Consider the following 24,757-nt stretch of genomic DNA (forward strand, 5'->3'; position numbering starts at 1 on the left):
ACTGTAAACGTGTTTCCATTTCACGTGCTCTTTTCTATAAATGTTTTATGTTTTGCGCTCTGATTGAAAAATCAATGAAGGTTTTATACGGATATACTAATAGATCTTTGTTTCAAAAAATACACATATTTCTGTCACATCTGTCAGTGTGATTCTGTAAATTTTTAATGATAAGTGAAATTTGAAAAATGTGTGACACGTTTCTTCAAATTCAAGATTTTTGCAGCAAATGTATAATTTTATTGTTATTTCTGGCTTCAGTTACAGGATATTTGTAACCTGGTTACAAACTAGTATAACACCATGGCCCCAAATTTCCCCAGCCGCTTAGAGCAGCGTAGTTAGATGTGGTGCGCCGACTTCGTGGGGGGAAAAAAGCGCCAAAAATTTACACCTCAATTTGGCCGCTCCCTCGTCGTCCAGATCCATCGGCGTGGCGCTGCAGAGCCTGGTGGGGGGGGGGGGGGGCGGGTGCGAAGCTTCGGCCGCGCTTGCTCAGTACGGCCAGCAGGGGGGCAAGGCTTGGGCCCAGCGTTTTGTGGAGTGCCGGAAGGGGGGCGCATGACCGTTTGAGCGTGCGCGCATGTGCAATGGGCGGTCCAGCGTGCGCGCATGCACAGTGCAACAGGAAGCTTGGCAATCGGCCAATTAAAGGGAGAGCATCCTCAGAATCATTGGTAATGGAGCATATATAAAGGTGAGCTTTGAATATTGATTTTTGTGTGGCTGAGGGAGTGGAAAGGAGTGCTGGATAGGTGGAAGAAAGGTGTGAAGTGTGATTTTTGAACATTAATTGCGTGTGAGTCCAATAGATGAATGGCGCAAGAGCGTGTAAGATGAACCAGGAATTTCCTCCATGAGGAAGTGGAGAAATTAGTGACTGTAATTGAGGAGAAATGGCTGGAGCTGGATATCAGCAAGAGTGGTCCCTCAAAAGTTTCACCCAAGAAAATGAAGAAAAGATGGAACCTCGTTGCAGAAGAATTCTCGGCTGGGGTCAACACCGCAAGATCTGGAAGCCAGTGCAAGAAGAAATGGCAGGACATTGGTCAAGTAGTGAGTGTAAGTAATATCTTCATCTTTAAATTGAATTGCAATGGAAAATGTGACCATCTGTATGTGTCCCACCCATCAGAAGCATACCATGTCTGAAAATTAATATTTTCATCTTTGCAGAAGAAATTGGCCCACAACAAAAGGGAGAGAACCATAACTGGAGGAGGTCCACCAAATCTGCACCAACTGACACCTGGAACAGAGGGTTGCTGCCTTGCTGAGTCGCACCGGCAGAAAAAGAATCAGCTCTGCACAAGCTGGACCCACACGCGAGGGTGAGGGTGAGTCATTAAAATGCATATAGTGGCCCTTCAAATCAACCTGCTGACTGACCTGCTACGCGTGAGACTATTCATGCCACCCATCCTGCCCCCTCCTGTGCTGCTAACCATTTGACTGTTCTGTGGTATTTTGCAGAAGAAGAAGCCACTCCAAGATCCTGAAGATCCACCAGAGGAACCAGATGCGTGCGCTTCAGACCAAGATGGGTGGGGGGAGGAGGGGTCCATGGAAATGTGTGATCAGGAGAATGCTGACCACGATACGGATCAGGACATAGCACAGGGCATCACACTGCCAGGACCCTCCATGAGCTCTTCGGCAACATTCCATGGGTTCACACCTTCCGAGGTCGCCGGTCCCAGTGGCGGTCGGGAAATGCATCTTGGGACACCCAGTCCCCCACCGTCCCAGCCTGCGCCTCGCACTGGAGGGGTGCCACTAGTAGACCCACGGCGAGGGGAAGGAGAAGCCAACCAGTCTCTCCTGAGAGGCAGCCCTCAGCAGAGGTTAATCAGGTTGTTTCATTGGATGAGGAGGCCAATGCCCTCACAAGATCACTCGTGGCGGCCTCAGTGGGGTGCGTGATGAGGTTGCGACACTGTCGGGTGAAATCTCTGCACTAAGACAGGAAGTGAGGGCAGGCATTTCAGAGAGTGTGCAGACGATGGCAGAATGCATGAGGGAACTAGCTGCTGCAATAAGGGCACAAAGGCCGGATACTCAAATGCTACTCCCACTTCAATCCACGCACCAGCCACTGGTCAGACCCAAGCCAGGCCCCCAACCACCCCCCCCACCACCATCACCGACCCTATGAGGAAGTACACTTTCCCCCGATGTGGGTGAGGGATGGGTGCAGCCTTTCTTTGCTGTTATTGCTGTTGTTGTTGTTATTGTTGAAGTGCACTGTAAAATTTCCAATAAAAGATATTTTGCATCAAAACTGAATCATCCTCCATTAGGACCACGCAACATTTAGGGCCAACTGTAAAAAGTAGAACTCCCTCACCCCTACAGTCATGCATGCCTGCCGCCCCTAGCCCTGGCGGGAGGGCGAGCCGGTGCGTTCTGCAGTCGGCAAGGTAGGACTGCTCTATTTTCAGTAGCTGATTTATCTTTCATTTATTTTTAATGTGCAGCTGTTGTGCTGAAGATGTTGTAATGTTGTGCTGATGTTGTGAAGGTCTTTAGTGCTTTAGAATCCTCTCACTCACCTTCTCTCCGCACCCCACCCCCCGCATCTCTGGTTATCTGCGCTGATTTCTTAAATGTAGGTAAGGTTTTTTCTGTGCCTACAAAAGTGGCCACATACACTGGCCTAAGTTAGGTTGGAGTAACTTTTAGCTGGCCAAATTTACTTCTATGGCCAGAAGAGGCGTAAGTGGCTTGCCACGCCCCCTTTTAGAGAGAACAAACTAAACTTGAAAAAAACCTAACTAACTGACTTACATTGGAGCAAGTTAAATGGGGAAATTTGCGATTTTTAAGTTACCCCAAAAAAAGCTACTTACTCCAAAAAAAAACAGGGCAACTTTTAGGAAAATTTAGGCCCCCTGATAGTATTTCACCAGATTTCAAATAATTTTCTCCTTGCTTGCTCCTTGTAAGACACTGTCAGATTAGACACTAGGGGAAAATGTGCTGGTGTGAAAACCTTAGTTATGAAGCTTGCCTATGGTGAGGTACGGGTGGAATTTCTGGCGCTAGAACAGCAATGTTTTTAAAAGCACTGACATGTTTATTTTTTTAATTAATATTTTCCATTCCTTTTTCTCCAGATTACCTTCTGGTTGGCTCGGACTTGATAAATCAGTGTATGATCTAATGGTGCAAACAGTGGGAACTGGAAAATGGAGAGGACCTCAGCAGATAGCAGAACAAATCAATCCACAGTCTGGAGGTAGTCAGCCAGAATCTCGAGAAACAAAAGCTCAACATGAGCGGTAGTAGTATTTACATTATTTTCCTGAATCTAGGTAGTTACGCCTTCTGTTATTAAATAGTTTCATTGGCTGGATGTGTAAGACTAGCTTCTCTAATATCCTGTTCGGTAAAGGTTATGTTCAGTATAGCACTAAGCCCTACAAATCGGAAGGCCCCAGATTTAATGCTCAGTCTGTCTTGAGTTAGCTGATTTCAATGAGAACAGTGGTTGGGATGCTTTACTTGTCCGATCTTTTATCATAACTCAATTCTCTAATGCCAAGTATCAGCCTTGTGGCTTTTTTCTGAAGAATTAGTGCCTTTGGAAAAGGAAATAAGGGAACAGTAAGAGAGAACATTGTAGGAACAAAAAATAACCAGTTTAGCTGCTTGGTTTATTGATGTTATTGTATGTAAATTAGATGCTGGTAGGACAAAAAAGTGTACTTGGAGTACCTGTAAAAAAAAATTTAAATAATTTCAGTATATTTGTTTGCTTTATTCATAAATTTAGAGCACTTACTATAGGATTCTGTTCTGCACCATTTTCCTAACTTATTTTCACACTTGTTTCCTCAGCTCATACATTAATCTCCAGCCAAGACAGGACAGACATGTGATCTGTTTTAAGGCCTGTGGCAATGCCAGTCAGAAATAAATTCACCAAAGCATACCAAATTGTCCCCTCTGTCCTTTCCTGTGAGGAAGCATTTTGGTTCCTCCCACTGACACCACAATTGAGAGCAAGAACTGACCATGTGAGGAATTATAGGCATGGACCTATGGTACAGCAGGTGTGCTGCACTGCAACATTATCCTAAAGATTTTTAAAGTAAAAGTTTAGGTGGGTGGGGGATGATTAATCCCCTTACTTTTCTGATTGATCCAAAAACATATTTGCGTGCATAACCCTACAAATGCATTTAATTTTAAATGTTTGCAAAGTAAGCCTATTTTTTTTAAAGGACCAGTCTTTACATTAGCCACAATTCTAGGTCACCGGTTATCCTAAATATTTATCCTTAAAATTTTGACAGTTCGTTGTTCAATCACAATGATCATGCAGTTCTTGGCATCAACATTTCGAGAGGTTGTATAGTATACTGAATTGCCTTGTATTCTTAAATCATATGGAAGGTGATATCTGTGCACTTAGCAGTATGCCTTAATCACTTCTTGCTCTGTTTCATACTCTAGAATTACTGACTCGATGTATTTTAGGAGCAAACATTTTATGCAGATCTTCACCTGTTTTGAGACTATGAAAGTTCAACTTCAGTGAATCGTGAAGGAGGAATGCTGCCCATAATTAACTGTCTAAGGCTGGGGTGCTGGGGTACCCCAACTGAGATTAGCTAACTCAGCCCAGAGTGTGAATCACATTGGGTCCTTCATATGACTGATGATGCATTTACTCACAGAGCAATATGGGGAGATCATATAAAATTGTTGATAACCAAAAATATAATTGGACAGAACTTTTAGCTGAGAATCATTAACTATTATTTGAAAATATGTTTACTTGATCAGATATAATCATATAAAGTTTAGTTAGTTTGTTGATCTGTAAAATTGTCAACTATGCTGGCATGATTTGGATCGCAGGCTGCACTTTGGCAGGTGCCAGTGATTTACATCACACATAATATCATAAATATAGTAATGCCAGTTGGTACTGCAATGTAGCCTAGCTGCACATAAAAACCATGGGCTAGACTTTCCCTAAAGCCCCTCACTGCCCAATTGCCACCCAGAAACATCGCTAACATTCTGCAACTAATGCTGGTGAAAATTTCCATAATAAAGGTAAAAAAAAAATCACCCGGTGAGAAAATGGATCTTGCACATCTTGAATGGATGGTAACATTTAAAATTTAGTCCGAAGCTGCAGTTGGACCGAGGGAGGGTGGAAAAAAATAAAAAAATATTTTTTCACTTAAACAAAAAATAAAGTTACAAAGCATTCTCAAGACACTTTTTAACGTAATCACCATTTTAGAATTTTAAAAATAATTATAAAAAACCTTTAATGTACCTTACTTTGTAGGGTACTCACCTATCGCCCTGTTTCAGGCAGCTTTTTGTGGGTGGTTTCCTCGGCGAAGTGTATGGGTCCCCGTTGAGGCAAAACTTAGACCCTGGCAGTGTTTTCGGCGTGCATGCAGATATACGTAGACGGTTTGCTACCCGGTGGGTCTTTGCAAAATGTGGGCGGAACTCTTTTTAAAAAAAAAATAAAGAGGAAACTTTCACCGGGCGGTTTTTCATCAAAAAACAGCTGTACTGCCGAGAAAAGTGCCGAAAATGAAGGTGAAAGTCTAGCCCTATGGGAACCTATTCGTAATGCTGAGCTATTTTTCTCTTTCCCTTACACTTTCCCTCCTATATTTTCATTTTATTAACCTTTATCTGCCACTTGTATTTAACATGATCTTGCTTTATATTTGTTATGCAGAACAACCTTTACCCACCTATTCAACTTAATACTGTTCTGTTACTTTTTTCCGATTTTGCATGAAAAGTTTTCGTCAAGTACAGCATCACACGCCATCTATGTAAATGAGCACTATCTTCCGATGACAGTATGCCTTTTACAAGCCCAATGCAGTAAGCTCAAATGTCAAACAGAGAAGAACCCTTATCCCTTTGTTTCAACTTCCGTCATATACTGTCATGTGCTTTAGAAACATAGAAACATAGAAATTTACAGCGCAGAAGGAGGCCATTTCGGCCCATCGTGTCCGCACAGCCCTCAGGCATCAGCCCTAAAGATTACAGCTGCAGGGGCAGAAGGTAAACAAAGAAGTAGAAAGAAATCGAAAGGTGACGTCACTGCCAAGGGGGTAAGTGATTGGCTGATGATTGGTGAGTAGTTTTTCTTTTCCCTATCAGTAGGTAACTTTATCATTGTTGTTGCCAAATTAAGTTAACCTAAGGGTTAAGTCATGACAGGAGAGCTCGGACACATGTCATGCTCCTCCTGCGCTATGTGGGAAGTCAGGGATGCTTCCAGTGTCCCTGACGACTACATGTGCAGGAACTGCATCCGGCTACAGCACCTGACAGACTGTGTTACGGCACTGGAGCTGAGGGTGGATTTACTCTCGAATATCCGCGAAGCTGAGGATATCGTGAATAGCACGTTTAGTGAGTTGGCCACACCCCGCAGATAAAGGGTACACAGCCAGATAGGGGATGGGTGACCAACAGGAAAAGCAGTGAAAGGAAGTTAGTGCAGGGGTCCCCTGCGGTCATCCCCCTGCAAAACAGATACACCGCTTTGGGCATTGTTGCAGGGGAGAGCAGCAACAGCCAAGTTTATGGCACCTTAGGTGGCTCTGCTGCACAGGAGGGCAGGAAAAAGAGTGGGAGAGCTATAGTGATAGGGGATTCTATTGTAAGGGGAATAGATAGACGTTTCTGCGGCCGCAATCGAGACTCCAGGATGGTATGTTGCCTCCATGGTGCAAGGGTCAAGGATGTCTCAGAGCGTCTGCAGGACATTTTGAAGGGGGAGAGTGAACAGCCAGTTGTCGTGATGCATATAGGTACCAACAATATAGGTAAAAAACGGGATGAGGTCCTACAAGATGAATTTAGAGAGCTAGGAGCTAAATTTAAAAAGTAGGACCTCAAAGGTAGTAATCTCAGGATTGCTACCAGTGCCACGTGCTAGTCAGAGTAGGAATCGCAGGATAGCTCCGATGAATACGTGGCTTGAGGAGTGGTGCAGAAGGGAGGGATTCAAATTCCTGGGACATTGAAACCAGTTCTTGGGGAGGTGGGACCAGTACAAACCGGACGGTCTGCACCTGGGCAGGACCGGAACCAATCTCCAAGGGGGAGTGTTTGCTCGTGCTGTTGGGGAGGGGTGAAACTAATATGTCAGGGGGATGGGAACCTATGCAGGGAGACAGAGGGAAGTAGAATGGGGGCAGAAGCAAAAAATAGAAAGAAAAAAAGTAAAAATGGAGGGCAGAGAAACCCAAGGCAAAAAGCAAAAAGGGCCACATTACAGCAAAATTCTAAAGGGACAAAGTGTGTTAAAAAGACAAGCCTGAAGGCTCTGTGCCTCAATGTGATAAGTATTCATAACTAGGTGGACGAATTAACTGTGCAGATAGCTGTTAAGGGATATGATGTAATTGGTATCACGGAGACATGGCTCCAGGGTGACCAAGGCTGGGAACTCAACATCCAGAGGTATTCAACATTCAGGAAGAATAGATAGAAAGGTAAAGGAGGTGGGGTGGCATTGCTGGTTAAGGAGGAAATTAATGCAATGGTAAGGAAGGACATTAGTTTGGATGATGTGGAATCGGTATGGGTGGAGCTACGGAATACCAAAGGACAGATTGGGCTAACCAAACTGGTAGCAATGCGGTGGAGGAGGATTTCCTGGAGTGCATTAGGGATGGTTTTCTAGATCAATATGTCGAGGAACCAACTAGAGGGCTGACCATCCTAGACTGGGTGATGTGTAATGAGAAAGGACTAATTAGCAATCTTGTTGTGCGAGGCCCCTTAGGAAAGAGTGACCATAATATGGTAGAATTCCTGATGAAGATGGAGAGTGACACAGTTAATTCAGAGACTAGGGTCCTGAACTTAAGGAAAAGTAGCTTCGATGGTATGAGATGTGAATTGGCTAGAATAGACTGGTGAATAATACTTAAAGGATTGATGGTGGATAGGCAATGGCAAACATTTAAAGGTCACATGGATGAACATCAAGAATTGTACATCCCTGCCTGGAGTAAAAATAAAATGGGGAAGGTGGCTCAACCATGATTAACACGGGAAATTAAGGATAGTATTAAATCCAAAGAAGAGACATAAATTGGCCAGAAAAAGCAGCAAACCTGAGGACTGGGAGAATTTTATAATTCAGCAGAGGAGGACAAAGGGTTTAATTGGGAGGGGTAAAATAGAGTATGCGAGGAAGCTTGCTGGGAACATAAAAACTGACTGCAAAAGCTTCTATAGATATGTGAAGAGAAAAAGATTAGTGAAGACAAACGTAGGTCCCTTGCAGTCAGATTCAGGCGAATTTATAATGGGGAACAAAGAAATGGCAGACCAGTTGAACGAATACTTTGGTTCTGTCTTCACGAAGGAAGACACAAATAACCTTCTGGAAATACTAGGGGACCGAGGGTCGAGTGAGAAGGAGGAACTGAAGGAAATCCTTATTAGGCAGGAAATTGATGGGATTGAAGACTGATAAATCCCCGGGGCCTGCATCTCAGACTACTTAAGGAAGTGGCCCTAGAAATAGTGGATACTTTGGTGATCATTTTCCAACAGTCTATCGACCCTGGATCAGTTCCTATGGACTGGAGGGTAGCTAATGTATCACCACTTTTTAAGAAAGGAGGGAGAGAGAAAATGGGTAATTATAGACCGGTTAGCCTGACATCAGTGGTGCGGAAAATGTTGGAATCAATTATTAAAGATGAAATAGCAGCGCATTTGGAAAGCAGTGACAGGATCGGTCCAAGTCAGCATGGATTTATGAAAGGGAAATCATGCTTGACAAATCTTCTAGAATTTTTTGAGGGTGTAACTGGTAGAGTGATCAAGGGAGAACCAGTGGATGTGGTGTATTTGGACTTTCAAAAGGCTTTTGACAAGGTCCCACACAAGAGATTGGTGTGCATAATTAAAGCACTTGGTATTGGGGGTAATGTACTGACGTGGATAGAGAACTGGTTGGCAGACAGGAAGCAGAGAGTCGGGATAAACGGGTCCTTTTCAGAATGGCAGGCAGTGACTAGTGGGGTGCCGCAGGGCTCAGTGCTGGGACCCCAACTATTTACAATATACATTAATGATTTAGATGAAGGAATTGAGTGTAATATCGCAAAGTTTGCAAATGACACTAAGCTGGGTGGTGGTGTGAGCTGTGAGGAGGACGCTAAGAGGCTGCAGGGTGACTTGGACAGATTAGGTGAGTGGGCAAACGCATGGCAGATGCAGTATAATGTGGATAAATGTGAGGCAAAAACACAAAGGCAGAATATTATCTGAATGGCGGCAGATTAGGAAAAGGGGAGGTGCAATCAGTCCTGGGTGTCATGGTACATCAGTCATTGAAAGTTGGCATGCAGGTACAGCAGGCGGTGAAGAAGGCAAATGGTATGTTGGCCTTCATAGCTAGGGGATTTGAGTATAGGAGCAGGGAGGTCTTGCTGCAGTTGTACAGGGCCTTGGTGAGGCCTCACCTGGAATATTGTGTTCAGTTTTGGTTTCCTAATCTGAGGAAGGACGTTCTTGCTATTGAGGGAGTGCAGCAAAGGTTCACCAGACTGATTCCTGGGATGGCAGGACTGACATATGAGGAGAGACTGGATCGACTTGGCCTGTATTCACTGGAGTTTAGAAGGATGAGAAGGGATCTCATAGAAACACACAAAATTCTGACGGGACTGGACAGGTTAGATGCAGGAAGACTGTTCCCAATGTTGGGGAAGTCCAGAACCAGGGGACATAGTCTAAGGATAAGGGGTAAGCCATTTAGGACTGAGATGAGGAGAAACTTCTTCACTCAGAGAGTTGTTAACCCGTGGAATTCTCAACCGCAGAGAGTTGTTGATGCCAGTTCATTGGATATATTCAAGAGGGAGTTAGATGTGGCCCTTACGGCTAAAGGGATCAAGGGGTATGGCGAGAAGGCAGGAAGGTGGTACTGAGAGAATGATCAGCCATGATCTTATTGAATGGCGGTGCAGGCGCGAGGGGGAGAATGGCCTACTCCTGCACCTATTTTCTATGTTTCTATGTTACATATAAACCGATGAACAATGACAGAAAGGCAAAGAGCACCAGCCCAACCAGACCGCCTCACACGACTGCGACACTGAAACATTCTACACTCCACCCCAACCGGAGGCATGCGATGTCCTGGGAGAGGCAAAATCCAGATAAAAACCCAGGCCAATTTAGGGAGAAAAAATCTGGGAAAATTCCTCTCCAACCCATCCAGGCGATCGAAACTAGTCCAGGCGATCACCCTGGCCGTATTCTATTCCCTGCCGCACTGACCATTATATCTGCGCCGTCCAACAAGAAGTCATCCAGTCTAATCCCAATTAGCAGCTCTAGGTCCATAACTCTGCAGGTTACTGCACTTCAAGTGCCCATCCAACCATTTCTTAAAAGTGGTGAGGGTTTCTGCATCCACCACTCTTCCAGGCAGCGAGTTCCAGGCCCCCACAACCCTTTGCGTAAAGAAGCCCCCCCTCAAATTCCCTCTAAACCTTCCACCAACCACCTTAAAACTATGCCCCCTCGTAATAGACCCCTCCACCAATGGAAATAGACCCTTACTCTCTACTATGTCCAGCCCCCTCAATATTTTATACACCTCAATGAGGTCTCCTCTCAACCTCCTCTGTTCCAATGAGAATCAACCCAGCCTATCCAATCTGTCCTCATAACTAAGATTCTCCATTCCAGGCAGCATCCTAGTAAATCTCCTCTGCACCCTCTCTAGTGCAATCACGTCCTTCCTATAATACGGCAACCAGAACTGCACGCAGTACTCCAGAAATCGTTGATGCATACCACAAAAAGCATGTGATCCTGCGGAACCCCACTGGAAACATCCTTCCAGTTGCAAAAACATCCATCAATCATTACCCTTTGCTTCCTACCTCCAAGCCAATTTTGGATCCAACTTGCCACTTTGCCCTGTATCCCAGGGCTTTAAGCTTCATGGCCAGTCTACCATGTGGGACCTTATCAAAAGCCTTGCTAAAGTCCATATATACTACATCGTACACACTACCCTCATCGACCCTCTTGGTTACCTCCTCAAAAAATTCAATCAAGTTAGTCAAACACTATCTTCCCTCAACAAATCCGTGCTGACTGTCCCTAATTAATCCTTGCCTTTCCAAATGCAGATTTATCTGGTCTTTCAGGATTTTTTCCAATAATTTTCCTACCACTGAGGTTAGGCTGACAGGCCTGTAATTACTCAGCCTATCCCTTTTTCCCTTTTTAAACAAGGGTACTACATTAGCAGTTCTCCAATCCTCTGGCTCCATGCCCAAATCCAAAGAGGACTGGAAAATGATGGTCAAGGCCTCTGCTGTTTCCTTTTTTGCTTTGCTCAACAGCCCGGGATGCATTTCATCCGGGCCTGGGGACTTATCTACTTTCAAATCTGCTAAACCCCTTAATACCTCCTCTCTCAGTATATTTATTTCATCCAGTATATCACATTCCTCCTCGATAGCAGTATCTGCATTGCCCCTTTCCTTTGTGAAAACAGATGCAAAGTATTCGTTGAGAACCCTACCAACATCTTCTGCCTCCACACACAGATTACCCTCATGGTCTCTAACAGCCCCTCCCCTTTCTTTAGTTACCCTCTTACTCTTAATATATTTGTCGAACATCTTAGGGTTTTCCTTAATTTTACTGGCCAAGAATTTCTCGTGCTCTCTTTTAGCATTCCTAATTTCCTTTTTAATTTTGCCTCTTAACTTTGTATATTCCTCTAATGATTCTATAGTATTTAGCCATTGGTATATGACATAAGCGTCCCTTTCTTTTTTTAATCCTCCCCTGTGAGTCCCTCGACATCCAGGGGGCTCTGGAATAATTTTCCCACCCTTTTTCTTTAAGGGCACATGTTTGGCCTGAGCCTTCCGGATCTCCTCCTTGAATGCCTCCCACTGTTCCGACACTGATTTACCCACAAGTAGCTGTTTCCAGTCCACTATGGCCAAATCACTCCTTAACTTAGCAAAATTAGCTTTTCCCCAATTCGGAACTTTTATTCCAGGCCTATTCTTGTCCTTATCCATAACCAACTTGAATCTGACTGAATTATGGTCACTGGCACCCAAGTGCTATCCCACTAATACCCCTTCAACCTGCCCAGATTCATTCCCCAAAACTAAATCTAAGACCGACCCCTCTCGTGTTGGGCTTGCTACATTCTGACTAACTTCAGAAAGATGAAGATAAATGCTAACAGATTGTGATTTGAGCAATAAATTACTAGTCAGTAAACCAATAAATGAACAGTATTAAATACAAATAGTAGATTTACAATAATTAAAGACTACTATTCTCAGAATATCAAAAACAGCAAAGGCTCCTGTTATGTATGAATAAAGAGTCTGACTGGATACTGTGAGCTCAAAGTAAAGTGTGACCTTCGTCTTTTATTGCAGGTCTCCAGAGTGCCTCTCCAGCCTGTGAGGCCTCCTTAAGTACCTGTGCTCCCAAAGGATTATGGGATCCCTTGGGACTCCAGGGGATGAGCTCTCTGGTGGCTGTACAAAGTATATACAAGTTTACATCTATAACAACACTTTCCCCTCCGCACCCCCGCCCCCCCCAAAGTCAATAGTGTAACTATTTACAAGGTGAGAAAATCTGGGGGCCTTCTTTCCCTGGTTGATCGTCTCGGTGCAGATGCTGATATTGGTGAACCGTCTGTTGAGCCCTCGCTGGGCTGCTGTGCAGCTGGCCTTGCTGGGCTGCCTGGTGTGGTGAGTCCTGCTGGGCTGCTGCGGATGATGGGTTCTGTTTCGTGGCCAACCGCGGTGTCGGTTGCCACTGGTGTGTATGTTGGGGGGTCGAAGAAGGTAGGGTCCAAAGTGGGTTCCTCAGGATAGTCGAATCTGAGTTTGATTTGGTCCAAGTGTTTCCGGTGAATGAGTCCATTTGAAAGTTTGACCCGAAACACCCTGCTCCCCTCTTTGGCCACGACAGTGCCGGGAAGCCATTTGGGACCTTGTCCATAATTCATTACAGATTCACTGATTTCAATCTCGCGTGACACATTTGCGCTATCATGATATGTACTCTGTTGAAGCCGCCTGCTCTCTATCTGTTCACGTAGGTCAGGGTGAACTAATGAGAGCCTTATCTTAAATGCCCTTTTCATGAGCAGTTCAGCAGGTGGAGTCCCAGTGAGCGAGTGAGGTCTCGTGCAGTAACTAAGCAGGACTCAGGATAGGCGAGTCTGCAGTGAGCCTTCAGTTACCCTCTTCAAGCCCTGCTTGATAGTTTGCACTGCTCTTTCTGCCTGACCATTGGATGCTGGTTTGAACGGGGCAGATGTGACATGTTTGATCCCGTTGCGTGTCATGAATTCTTTGAACTCGACACTGGTAAAACAAGCCCGTTGTCGCTCACAAGGACATCGGGTAGTCTGTGCGTGGCAAACATGGCCTGCAGGCTTTCAGTGGTGGCAGCAGACGTGCTTGCCGATATTATCTCACATTCAATCCATTTGGAGTACGCATCTACCACCACAAGGAACATTTTACCCAAGAACGGGCCTGCATAGTCGACATGGAACCTAGACCACGGTTTGGAGGGCCAAGACCATAAACTTGATGGCGCCTCCCTGGGTGCATTACTTAACTGCGAGCATGTGTTACATATGTGCACGCAGGACTCTTAAGTCCGCATCAATACCGGGCCACCACACATGGGATCTGGCTATCGCTTTCATCATTATGATGCCTGGGTGGTTACTGTGGAGGTCACTGATGAAGGTGTCTCTGCCTGTATAGACATTTCATCTTTGCGCTGCTGGAACGGCTTTATCTCTTCCTGCATTTCCACTGGGACACTGGACCAGCTCCTGTGAAGCGCACAGCTTTTAACTAGGGACAGTAAGGGGTCCTGGCTCGTCCAGGTTCTAATCTGTCAGGCTGTGATGGGTGATTGCTCACTCTTAAATGCTTCCATAACCATGACTAAATCTGCGGGCTACGCCGTGGTGGGCAATGGCAGCCTACTGAGAGCATGGGTACAGTTTTCTGTGCCTGGCCTGTGGCGGATGGCGTAGTTGTATGCGGACAACGTGAGCGCCCATCTTTGGATGCGGGCCGATGCATAAGTATTTATCCCCTTACTCTCAGAAAACAGGGATATCAATGCCTTATGGTCAGTTTCCAATTCAAATTTTATCCTAAACAGATATTGATGCATTTTCTTTACCCCATAGACATGCTTAACAATTCTTTTTCAATCATGCTGTAGGCTTTCTCAGCCTTAGACTCCTGGATGCATAAGCAACCGGTTGCAATTTCCCAAAATCATTAGCTTGTTGCAATACACACCCGACGCCATATGATGATGCATCACATGCTAGTACCAAACGCTAACATGGATCATACAACACAAGCAATTTGTTTGAGCATAACAATTTTCTAGCTTTTACAAAGGCATCTTCTTAGCTTTTGCCCCATAACCATTCATCTCCTTTACGCAGTAAGACATGCAGTGGTTTTAACAGTGTGCTGAGACCCGGTAAGAAGTTACCAAAGTAGTTCAGGAGTCCTCGAAACAACCGCAGCTCTGTCACATTCTGTGGCCTCGGTGTGCTCTTGATTGCCTCCGTCTTCGAATCGATGGGCCTGATGCCATCCGCCGCGATTCTTCTCCCCAGGAACTCCACTTCAGGCACCAAGAAAACGCACTTCGAGCGTTTTAATCTGAGCCCTACGTAGTTGAGTCCACTAAGAACCTCCTCCAGGTTCTGCAGATGCTCACTTGTGTCCTGACCTGTGACCAAGATGTCGTCCTGGAAGACCACCATGCCCGGGACCGACTTTCCATGTTTCTCTGGAATACCGCCACCGCTGATTGAATTCCAAACGGGCATCTGTTATAAAAGAAGAAACCTTTATGCGTGTTGATACAGGTGAGGCCCTTCGATGATTCCTCCAGCTCCTGCGCCATGTAGGCCGAGGTCAAGTCCAGCTTCGTGAATGTCTTTCCTCCCGCCAGCGTAGCAAAAAGGTCGGCGATCTTTGGTAGTGGGTATTGGTCCTGCAGCGAGAAACGATTGATAGTTACTTTGTAATCACCACAGATTCTGATGGTGCCGTCTCCCTTGAGGACAGGAACAATCTGACTGGCCCACTCGTTGAATTCAATCGGCGAAATGATGCCCTCTCTTTGCAGCAGGTCGAGCTCGATCTCTACCCTTTCATCATGTACGGTACTGCTCTCGCCTTGTGATGGATGGGTCGCGCCCCCGGAATTAGGTGGATCTGCACTTTTGCTCCTTGGAACTTCCCGATGCCTGGTTCGAACAGCGAAGGGAACTTGTTTAAGACCTGGGCACATGAAGTGTCGTCAGCGGACGAGAGCGCTCGGACGTCGTCCCAGTTCCAGCGTATCTTTCCCAGCCAGCTCCTGCCGAGCAGCGTGGGACTATCGCCCGGTACCACCCAGAGTGGTAGCTTGTGCACCGCTCCATTGTAGGAGACTTTTTCAGTAGCACTGCCGATTACGGGAATCAGTTTCTTTGTGTAAGTTCTCAGTTTTGTGCGAATTGGAGTCAAGATTGGCCTTGAGGCCTTGCTGCACCACAATTTATCTAAAGTCTTTTTGCTCATAATGGACTGGCTCGCGCATGTGTCCAGCTCCATTGACACTGGGAGTCCATTTAGTTCAACCTTCAGCATTATTGGGGGACACTTTGTGGTAAATGTGTGCACCCAATCTACCTCTGCCTCATCGGTCTGAGGCTCTGGTTCGTCGTGATCCTCCGTGGATCTGTCCTCCTCTGCAACATGGTGGTTTGCAGGATTAACAGGATTTGCAGCTCGCCTGCACATACATTGGAGGTGTCCCATTGTTCCACAGCCCTTGCAAACGTACCCTTTGAAGCGGCAGGAATGGAAACAATGATCACCCCCACAGCGCCAACAAGGTCTTGCATTCATCACCCTTGATGGTGGACTCCGAGACATCTGTGGATGTGCAGCTGCAGGCATGTGGGGCCTGCCCTGTATGTTGTGATTTGAAAACAACATCACTTTGTTCACAGTACTTGTAGTAGCACTCATGTGCTGAGAGATTTGCTTAGTTAGTCACTGGTGACAATGCACGCCTGGGCTATCGCTATGGTCTTGCTCAAGCTTGGGTCTTTACTGTCAAAAGTTTGCGAAGTATAATTTCATGGCCAATGCCAAGTACAAAAAAGTCTCTGAGCATGTGCTTCAGATGTCCTTCAAATTCGCAATGTCCTGCAAGGCGTCTTAGCTCGGCGACATAACTCGCCACTTCCTGGCCTTCAGACCTTTTGTAGGTGTAGAACCGGTATCTCGCCATCAGAATGCTTTCCTTCGGGTTCAGATGCTCCCAGACCAGTGTGCACAAATCATCGTACGATCTCTCTGTGGGTTTTGCTATGCAAGCAGATTTTTCATGAGGCCATACGTTGGTGCCCCGCAGACGGTGAGGAGAATCGCCCTTCGTTTGGCAGCGTTCGCTTCTCCTTCCAGCTCGTTGGCCATGAAGTATTGGTCGAGTCGCTCCACGAAGGTTTCCCAATCATCTCCCTCCGAAAACTTCTCCAGGATGCCCACTGTTCTCTGCATCGTTGTGGTAGGGTTCGTTATTTGTATCTCGTCGCCAGTTGATATGTATGAATAAAGAGTCTGACTGGATACTGTGAGCTCAAAGTAAAGTGTGACCGTAGTCTTTTATTGCAGGTCTCCAGAATGCTTCTCCAGCCTGTGAGGCCACCTTAAGTACCTGTGCTCCCAAGGGATTATGGGATCCCTTGGGTCTCCAGGGGATGAGCCCTCTGGTGGCTGTACAAAGTATATACAAGTTTACATATATAACAACTCCTGTACTCAACAAGGACACTTTCCATGCACTAACACGCAACATAAAACTGACCCTTGAGCCACAGTCCTTCATGTATGTTTACTTCCAAGAAGTCTCTGCCTTGCCTATAAGCTTTGGTGTCTTCAGAATGACTGGAAAGAAGTCTGCTTCAGATGGAACATTCAAAATCCTTTGAAGGTGTATCTGAACAAAGGACATTAAGAATGTCTGTCCCATAACTACATTAGATGGTCTTCCATTCAGAGGATTCAAAGTGGCATTTGCCCATTCAAATACACCTGTCAATCAAACATGTAATTAAAAAAGATCTTTTGGATCTTAAGGTCTATGAACTGAATGGCTTGACATGAGGCCAAACTATTCCGACCCCCTCCGGATTTCTACTGTAACAAACCAATTGTTTGCAACAGAAATATGAAACGCGTCGGGCCAAGCAATCGACCAATGAATTAGTAATTGCGTAGGTGTGTCCCATTCATGCCCGTGTAGAACCCTTTTTATGTCCTGAGCTGTTGTGTATCGAAAGGGCTGATCATTTTCTATAAATGAACCTAGATTTTTCACCCCGCATGTGCCATGACAAAAGGAAAGGAAATAAAATAATATACTCCAGACAAAAATGCTTCATATTCACTGTCCTCCATTCTACTGGCATATAATCAGCTAAAAAGTGCAACTGTAACATAATTTCATAAGAGATTAAATTGTACAGGAAACATTACAATTCCACAAGTGCTTCATTTGAGATGGACACACACATTCTTAAAATGTATTGACTCTCAAATATTTGTTGAGATAATTACTTTTTCTTGCATGGCTTTTAATGATTTACTGAAACATTTTAACACAAAAGTGCAGAATGAGATGGAATAGTAGAAAGCTAACATGAAAAAGTAATTAATATTGAGCTCTGCGTTATGCGTCAGCTTTTCAGACACATTTTTACTTTTTTTCCTTCAAGAGAAGTGAAAGCACTTTGCCATCACATAGCAACCGAAAAAGGACAACTCAGCTTTAAAAAAGGTGATATTCTGAGAGTGATGTCAAAAGTGGATGCAGACTGGCTGCTGTGTGGCCTTGGTGCTGAATATGGATTAGTACCCTTTACATACGTGACTCATCCAGAAGATGAAGATTATTAATCTGAATGCTCGATGGACTGTGCAATTTTAACTGAGGTGGGTGGGGGAGGGAGAGAAAAAGTAAAAATTGTTGACTTCAGCAAGATTAAGTTGAGCAGAAGAAGCACTAAATTGCCAATATTTCTTTGCTTATTACTTTATTCTTCTTTGAGTGTATTCAATATGCAATTTAGAACCCCAACTAAATAGAATATATTGTTCATCAACTAATTCTCATAGCATTGGTGACTATAAAGCATGCATGGCACACAAACATTTGTTCTAATTTTCACATACCGTTAGTAGTAAGCAGCTTTATATTGACAGACTTACAAGTAAGCGGTACAGGACTAGTATATATATATATATATATATATATATGTTACAGTTTATATTATTTAATAATGTATATCAAATTTTCATTTAAAATGGTGTAAATCGCATGAATTTGTGAAGTACAAATAACAGGCAGTATTTCTGTTTGTGCAAGACAGCATTGGTGCCTTGATTGGATCTTGATTGGGGTGACTTAGCTGCCTACCCTTGCACAGCCATTCTACGAGAATGTTTAATGTTTGAGGTAGTGTAGGAATCAATGAAAATGTAACAATTTGTAGTAATATATACCTCTGGCTTGTATATATGCAATCGAAGAAGGTACACCACATTTAGTTTTATTTCCAGACATTCTTTCAATGTGTATTGTATTATTTATTTATTTTGCATATTAATAAAAAGTGCTGAAATGATGGCTTGCGATATAGTGGATGTATTGTAATCCTTTGCGAGAAATTCTTGGTAAGTGAATAACTTATTTTCTTTAAACATTTTGTTCCCATCAAAATCTAACATTTAAATTGGTTAATGAAATTTAACGGAGCTATCCGCAGTAATTAAAAATCATTAATGTATCCAGACTTTGCGTGAATATTCTGTTTATTAAAAAATCACTTGCAGTTTTTAAAGATCCCTAGCTTTATGCAGTAAAATCTCCAAGGAGCTAGTCTATGCCTACCTACATTTAGTGTTCCATGAGAACGCTTATGCTGCACAGGCATATGTATGAGGAGCAACACTACTGCATTAGATAACAACGAGAGACGTTACATTTAATTAACATGAACAGAATGTACAGAAACTGCATGGCATTATAATAAGATTTCATGATCCCAGCATTAATTACATTACATTACATAATTCATATATTCAAATAGCAATAAATTACATTAAATTACCCAGGTGTTATACATGACTTACCTGCCGCCGCAACTGGATCTGCACCACCACTGGTGGCTGAGCGATTATGTACCCCAACGAGGGCTGCGGTCCGCTCCACGAGATCCGTCAATTCAACCAACTCTGCCGGATCTCCTCCCATGCGCCGACGCTCTACGCGATTGGAAGATATCTTCTTCGACAAGAGCATGGTACAAGCTAATTGCCCAGGTACAAGTACGGAACACACAGATAGACATCCACAATTAGCCATCGCCAATGCTTTTCATCAATGTCCCATTAATGTTATATGTTAATGCTAATACCGTTAGGATGCAATTGACGCATATTGAACACATCTAAGTTCAGAAAAGCAATGTAATAAGATCATGGATAGGAGGTAATGCGTGACACCAAGCTTACCCAGCTTACCAATCTTAATTACAATCTGGCAGATTTGCATTTTAAGTAATAAGTCAGTGCATGATTACAGTTATTAACGTTATTAAAGTTAGTATTTACTCTCGCAGACGCAACAAGGTCGTTCCAGCGTTGCGGCATTGGCTCGGCTCTCGAGAGTCAAGGGCCGCCATGACACCACCTCGGCAATCTCCGCCCATATAAACACTGGGGAGTGGTTTTCCACGCCAACCCCGATGAATTGGCTCCACCTCATGCAAAAAGTGCTTGGCCCTCTTCCTTCCTCCCACCTCAGCCACGTCGCTCATCACTCCCAATATCCATTGCGAATGTATTTTAAATTGGTAATAAGGTTTAAAACTTCAAATAATCTGCTCAGCTACTCTCCACTAGCGCTCTCAGTCTGTCTCTCTCTCACCCTCCCTTCCTCTTCTGCGCATGTGCAGGTGACCCCTGACCCCTTGAATCGCAGGAAAAGTGAAGTGCAGAAAAAAAAAATCGGGCAATGGCTGTTGTTAGGGACACTGATCTTGCATGACAAAAAAGACCACTACCGCCCAATCGCTACCGCCCACTGGCTACTGGCTACCTCTACCGCCCACTCGCTACCGCTACCACCCACTGGCTACCACTACCAACCACTCACTACCGCTACCACCCACTTGCTACCACTACCGCCCACTCACTACCACTACCGCCCACTCGCTACCACTACCGCCCACTCGCTACCACTACCGCCCACTGGCTACCGCCCACTCGCTACCGCTACCGCCCACTCACTACCACTACCGCCCACTCGCTATCACTACAGCCCACTGGCTACCGCCCACTCACTACCACTACCGCCCACTGGCTACCACTACAGCCCACTGCCTACCGCCCACTCGCTACCGCTACCGCCCACTCACTACCACTACCGCCCACTCGCTATCACTACAGCCCACTGGCTACCGCCCACTCACTACCACTACCGCCCACTCGCTACCACTACCGCCCACTCACTACCACTACCGCCCACTCGCTACCACTACAGCCCACTGGCTACCGCCCACTCACGACCACTACCGCCCACTCGCTATCACTACAGCCCACTGGCTACCGCCCACTGGCTACCACTACAGCCCACTGGCTACCGCCCACTCACTACCACTACCGCCCACTCGCTACCACTACCGCCCACTGGCTACCACTACAGCCCACTGGCTACCGCCCACTCCCTACCACTACCGCCCACTGGCTACCACTACAGCCCACTGGCTACCACTACAGCCCACTGGCTACCGCCCACTCGCTACCACTACAGCCCACTGGCTACCGCCCACTCACTACCACTACCGCCCACTCACTACCACTACCGCCCACTCACTACCGCCCACTCGCTACCACTACAGCCCACTGGCTACCGCCCACTCGCTACCACTACCGCCCACTGGCTACCACTACAGCCCACTGGCTACACTACAGCCCACTGGCTACCGCCCACTCGCTACCACTACAGCCCACTGGCTACCGCCCACTCGCTACCACTACCGCCCACTCGCTACCGCTACCACCCAATCACTACCACTACCGCCCACACGCTATCACTACAGCCCACTGGCTACTGCCCACTCGCTACCACTACAGCCCACTGGCTACCGCCCACTCACTACCACTACCGCCCACTCGCTATCACTACAGCCCACTGGCTACCACTACAGCCCACTGGTGACCGCCCACTCGCTACCACTACCGCCCACTGGCTACCGCCCACTCACTACCACTACCGCCCACTCGCTATCACTACAGCCCACTGGCTACTGCCCACTCGCTACCACTACAGCCCACTGGCTACCGCCCACTCACTACCACTACCGCCCACTCGCTACCACTACAGCCCACTGGCTACCACTACAGCCCACTGGCTACCGCCCACTCACTACCACTACCGCCCACTGGCTACCACTACAGCCCACTGGCTACCGCCCACTCGCTACCACTACTGCCCACTCGCTACTGCTACCGCCCACTCATGACCACGACCGCCCACTGGCTACCATTACAGCCCACTGGCTACCGCCCACTCGCTACCACTACAGCCAACTGGCTACCGCCCACTGGCTACCACTACAGCCCACTCGCTACCGCCCACTCACTACCACTACAATCCACTGGCTACCACTACCGCCCACTCACTACCGCTACCGCCCACTCGTTACCACTACAGCCCGCTGGCTACTGCCCACTCGCTACCACTACCGCCCATTGGCTTCCGCCCACTGGCTACCACTACAGCCCACTAGCTACCACTACAGCCCACTGGCTACTGCCCACTCGCTACCACGACTGCCCACTCACTACCGCCCACTCGCTACTGCTACCACCCACTCACTACCACTACAGCCCACTGGCTACCGCCCACTGGCTACCACTACAGCCCACTGGCTACCGCCCACTCGCTACCACTGCCGCCCACTCACTACCGCTACCACCCACTCACTACCACTACAGCCCACTGGCTACCGCCCACTCACTACCACTACCGCCCACTCGCTATCACTACAGCCCACTGGCTACTGCCCACTCGCTACCACTACAGCCCACTGGCTACCGCCCACTCGCTACCACTACCGCCCACTCGCTACCACTACAGCCCACTGGCTACCACTACAGCCCACTGGCTACCGCCCACTCACTACCACTACCGCCCACTGGCTACCACTACAGCCCACTGGCTACCGCCCACTCGCTACCACTACTGCCCACTCGCTACTGCTACCGCCCACTCATGACCACGACCGCCCACTGGCTACCATTACAGCCCACTGGCTACCGCCCACTCGCTACCACTACAGCCCACTGGCTACCGCCCACTGGCTACCACTACAGCCCACTCGCTGCCGCCCACTCACTACCACTACAATCCACTGGCTACCACTACCGCCCACTCACTACCGCTACCGCCCACTCGTTACCACTACAGCCCGCTGGCTACTGCCCACTCGCTACCACTACCGCCCATTGGCTACCGCCCACTGGCTACCACTACAGCCCACTGGCTACCGCCCACTGGCTACCACTACAGCCCACTGGCTACTGCCCACTCGCTACCACGACTGCCCACTCACTACCGCCCACTCGCTACTGCTACCACCCACTCACTACCACTACAGCCCACTGGCTACCGCCCACTGGCTACCACTACAGCCCACTGGCTACCGCCCACTCGCTACCACTGCCGCCCACTCACTACCGCTACCACCCACTCACTACCACTACAGCCCACTGGCTACCGCCCACTCACTACCACTACCACCCACTCACTACCACTACAGCCCACTGGCTACCGCCCACTCACTACCACTACCGCCCACTCACTACCGCCCACTCGCTACTGCTACCGCCCACTCACGACCACTACCGCCCACTGGCTACCACTACAGCCCAGCCCACTGGCTACCACTACAGCCCACTGGCTACAGCCCACTGGCTACCGCCCACTGGCTACCACTACAGCCCACTGGCTACCACTACCGCCCACTCGCTACCGCTACCGCCCACTCACTACCACTACCACCCACACGCTACCACTACAGCCCACTGGCTACCACTACAGCCCACTGGCTACCCCCCACTGGCTACCACTACAGCCCACTGGCTACTGCCCACTGGCTACCACTACAGCCCACTCGCTACCACTACCGCCCACTGGCTACCGCCCACTCGCTACCACTACAGCCCACTGGCTACCGCCCACTCGCTACCATTACCGCCCACTGGCTACCGCCCACTCACTACCACTACCGCACACTCACTACCGCTACCGCCCACTCACTACCGCCCACTCGCTACTGCTACCGCCCACTCACGACCACTACCGCCCACTGGCTACCACTACAGCCCAGCCCACTGGCTACCACTACAGCCCACTGGCTACCGCCCACTCGCTACCACTACAGCCCACTGGCTACCGCCCACTGGCTACCATTGCAGCCCACTGGCTACCACTACCACCCATTCGCTACTGCTACCGCCCACTCGCTACCACTACAGCCCACTGGCTACCGCCCACTCGCTACCACTACAGCCCACTGGCTACCACCCACTCGCTACCACTACAGCCCACTGGCTACCGCCCACTCGCTACCATTACCGCCCACTGGCTACCGCCCACTCACTACCACTACCGCCCACTGGCTACCACTACAGCCCACTGGCTACCGCCCACTCGCTACCACTACAGCCCACTGGCTACCGCCCACTCGCTACCACTACAGCCCACTGGCTACCGCCCACTCGCTACCATTACCGCCCACTGGCTACCGCCCACTCACTACCACTACAGCCCACTGGCTACAGCCCACTCGCTACCACTACAGCCCACTGGCTACCGCCCACTCACGACCACTACCGCCCACTGGCTACCACTACAGCCCACTGGCTACCGCCCACTCGCTACCACTACAGCCCACTGGCTACCGCCCACTGGCTACCACTACAGCCCACTGGCTACCACTACCGCCCACTCGCTACCGCTACCGCCCACTGGCTACCACTACAGCCCACTGGCTACCACTACCGCCCACTCGCTACCGCTACCGCCCACTCGCTACCACTACCGCCCACTGGCTACCGCCCACTCACTACCACTACAGCCCACTGGCTACCCCTACAGCCCACTGGCTACCGCCCACTCGCTACCACTACAGCCCACTGGCTACTGCCCACTGGCTACCACTACCGCACACTCGCTACCACTACAGCCCAGCCCACTGGCTACCATTACCGCCCACTGGCTACCGCCCACTCACTACCACTACAGTACACTGGCTACAGCCCACTCGCTACCATTACCGCCCACTGGCTACCGCCCACTCACTACCACTACCGCCCACTCACTACCGCTACCGCCCACTCACGACCACTACCGCCCACTGCCTACCACTACAGCCCAGCCCACTGGCTACCACTACAGCCCATTGGCTACTGCCCACTCGCTACCACTACAGCCCACTGGCTACCGCCTACTGGCTACCACTACAGCCCACTGGCTACCACTACAGCCCACTGGCTACCGCCCACTCGCTACCACTACCGCCCACTGGCTACCGCCCACTCGCTACCACTACCGCTCACTGGCT

At 47.8% G+C, this 24,757-nt stretch overlaps 1 protein-coding gene across 7 annotated transcripts in view; it reads left to right on the forward strand.

The window, feature by feature from the left end:
* rusc2 (RUN and SH3 domain containing 2) overlaps positions 1–18,752 on the forward strand; it is a 254,883-nt gene extending 236,131 nt beyond the window's left edge. For 5 of the 7 annotated variants that reach the window (XM_070868526.1, XM_070868518.1, XM_070868563.1 and 2 more), the window contains 2 exons: positions 3,117–3,281; positions 17,843–18,752. In XM_070868526.1, the coding sequence (XP_070724627.1) occupies positions 3,117–3,281; positions 17,843–18,023 (346 nt within the window). In that variant the 3' untranslated portion in view covers positions 18,024–18,752. Of the gene's footprint in view, positions 1–3,116; positions 3,315–17,842 lie in introns of all 7 variants that reach the window. The other 2 variants (XM_070868544.1, XM_070868554.1) reach the window with 2 other exon arrangements.
* The last annotated feature ends 6,005 nt before the right edge of the window (positions 18,753–24,757 follow it).

This window comes from Pristiophorus japonicus, chromosome 2 (assembly GCF_044704955.1).
Source record: "Pristiophorus japonicus isolate sPriJap1 chromosome 2, sPriJap1.hap1, whole genome shotgun sequence".
Taxonomy (NCBI): domain Eukaryota; kingdom Metazoa; phylum Chordata; class Chondrichthyes; family Pristiophoridae; genus Pristiophorus; species Pristiophorus japonicus.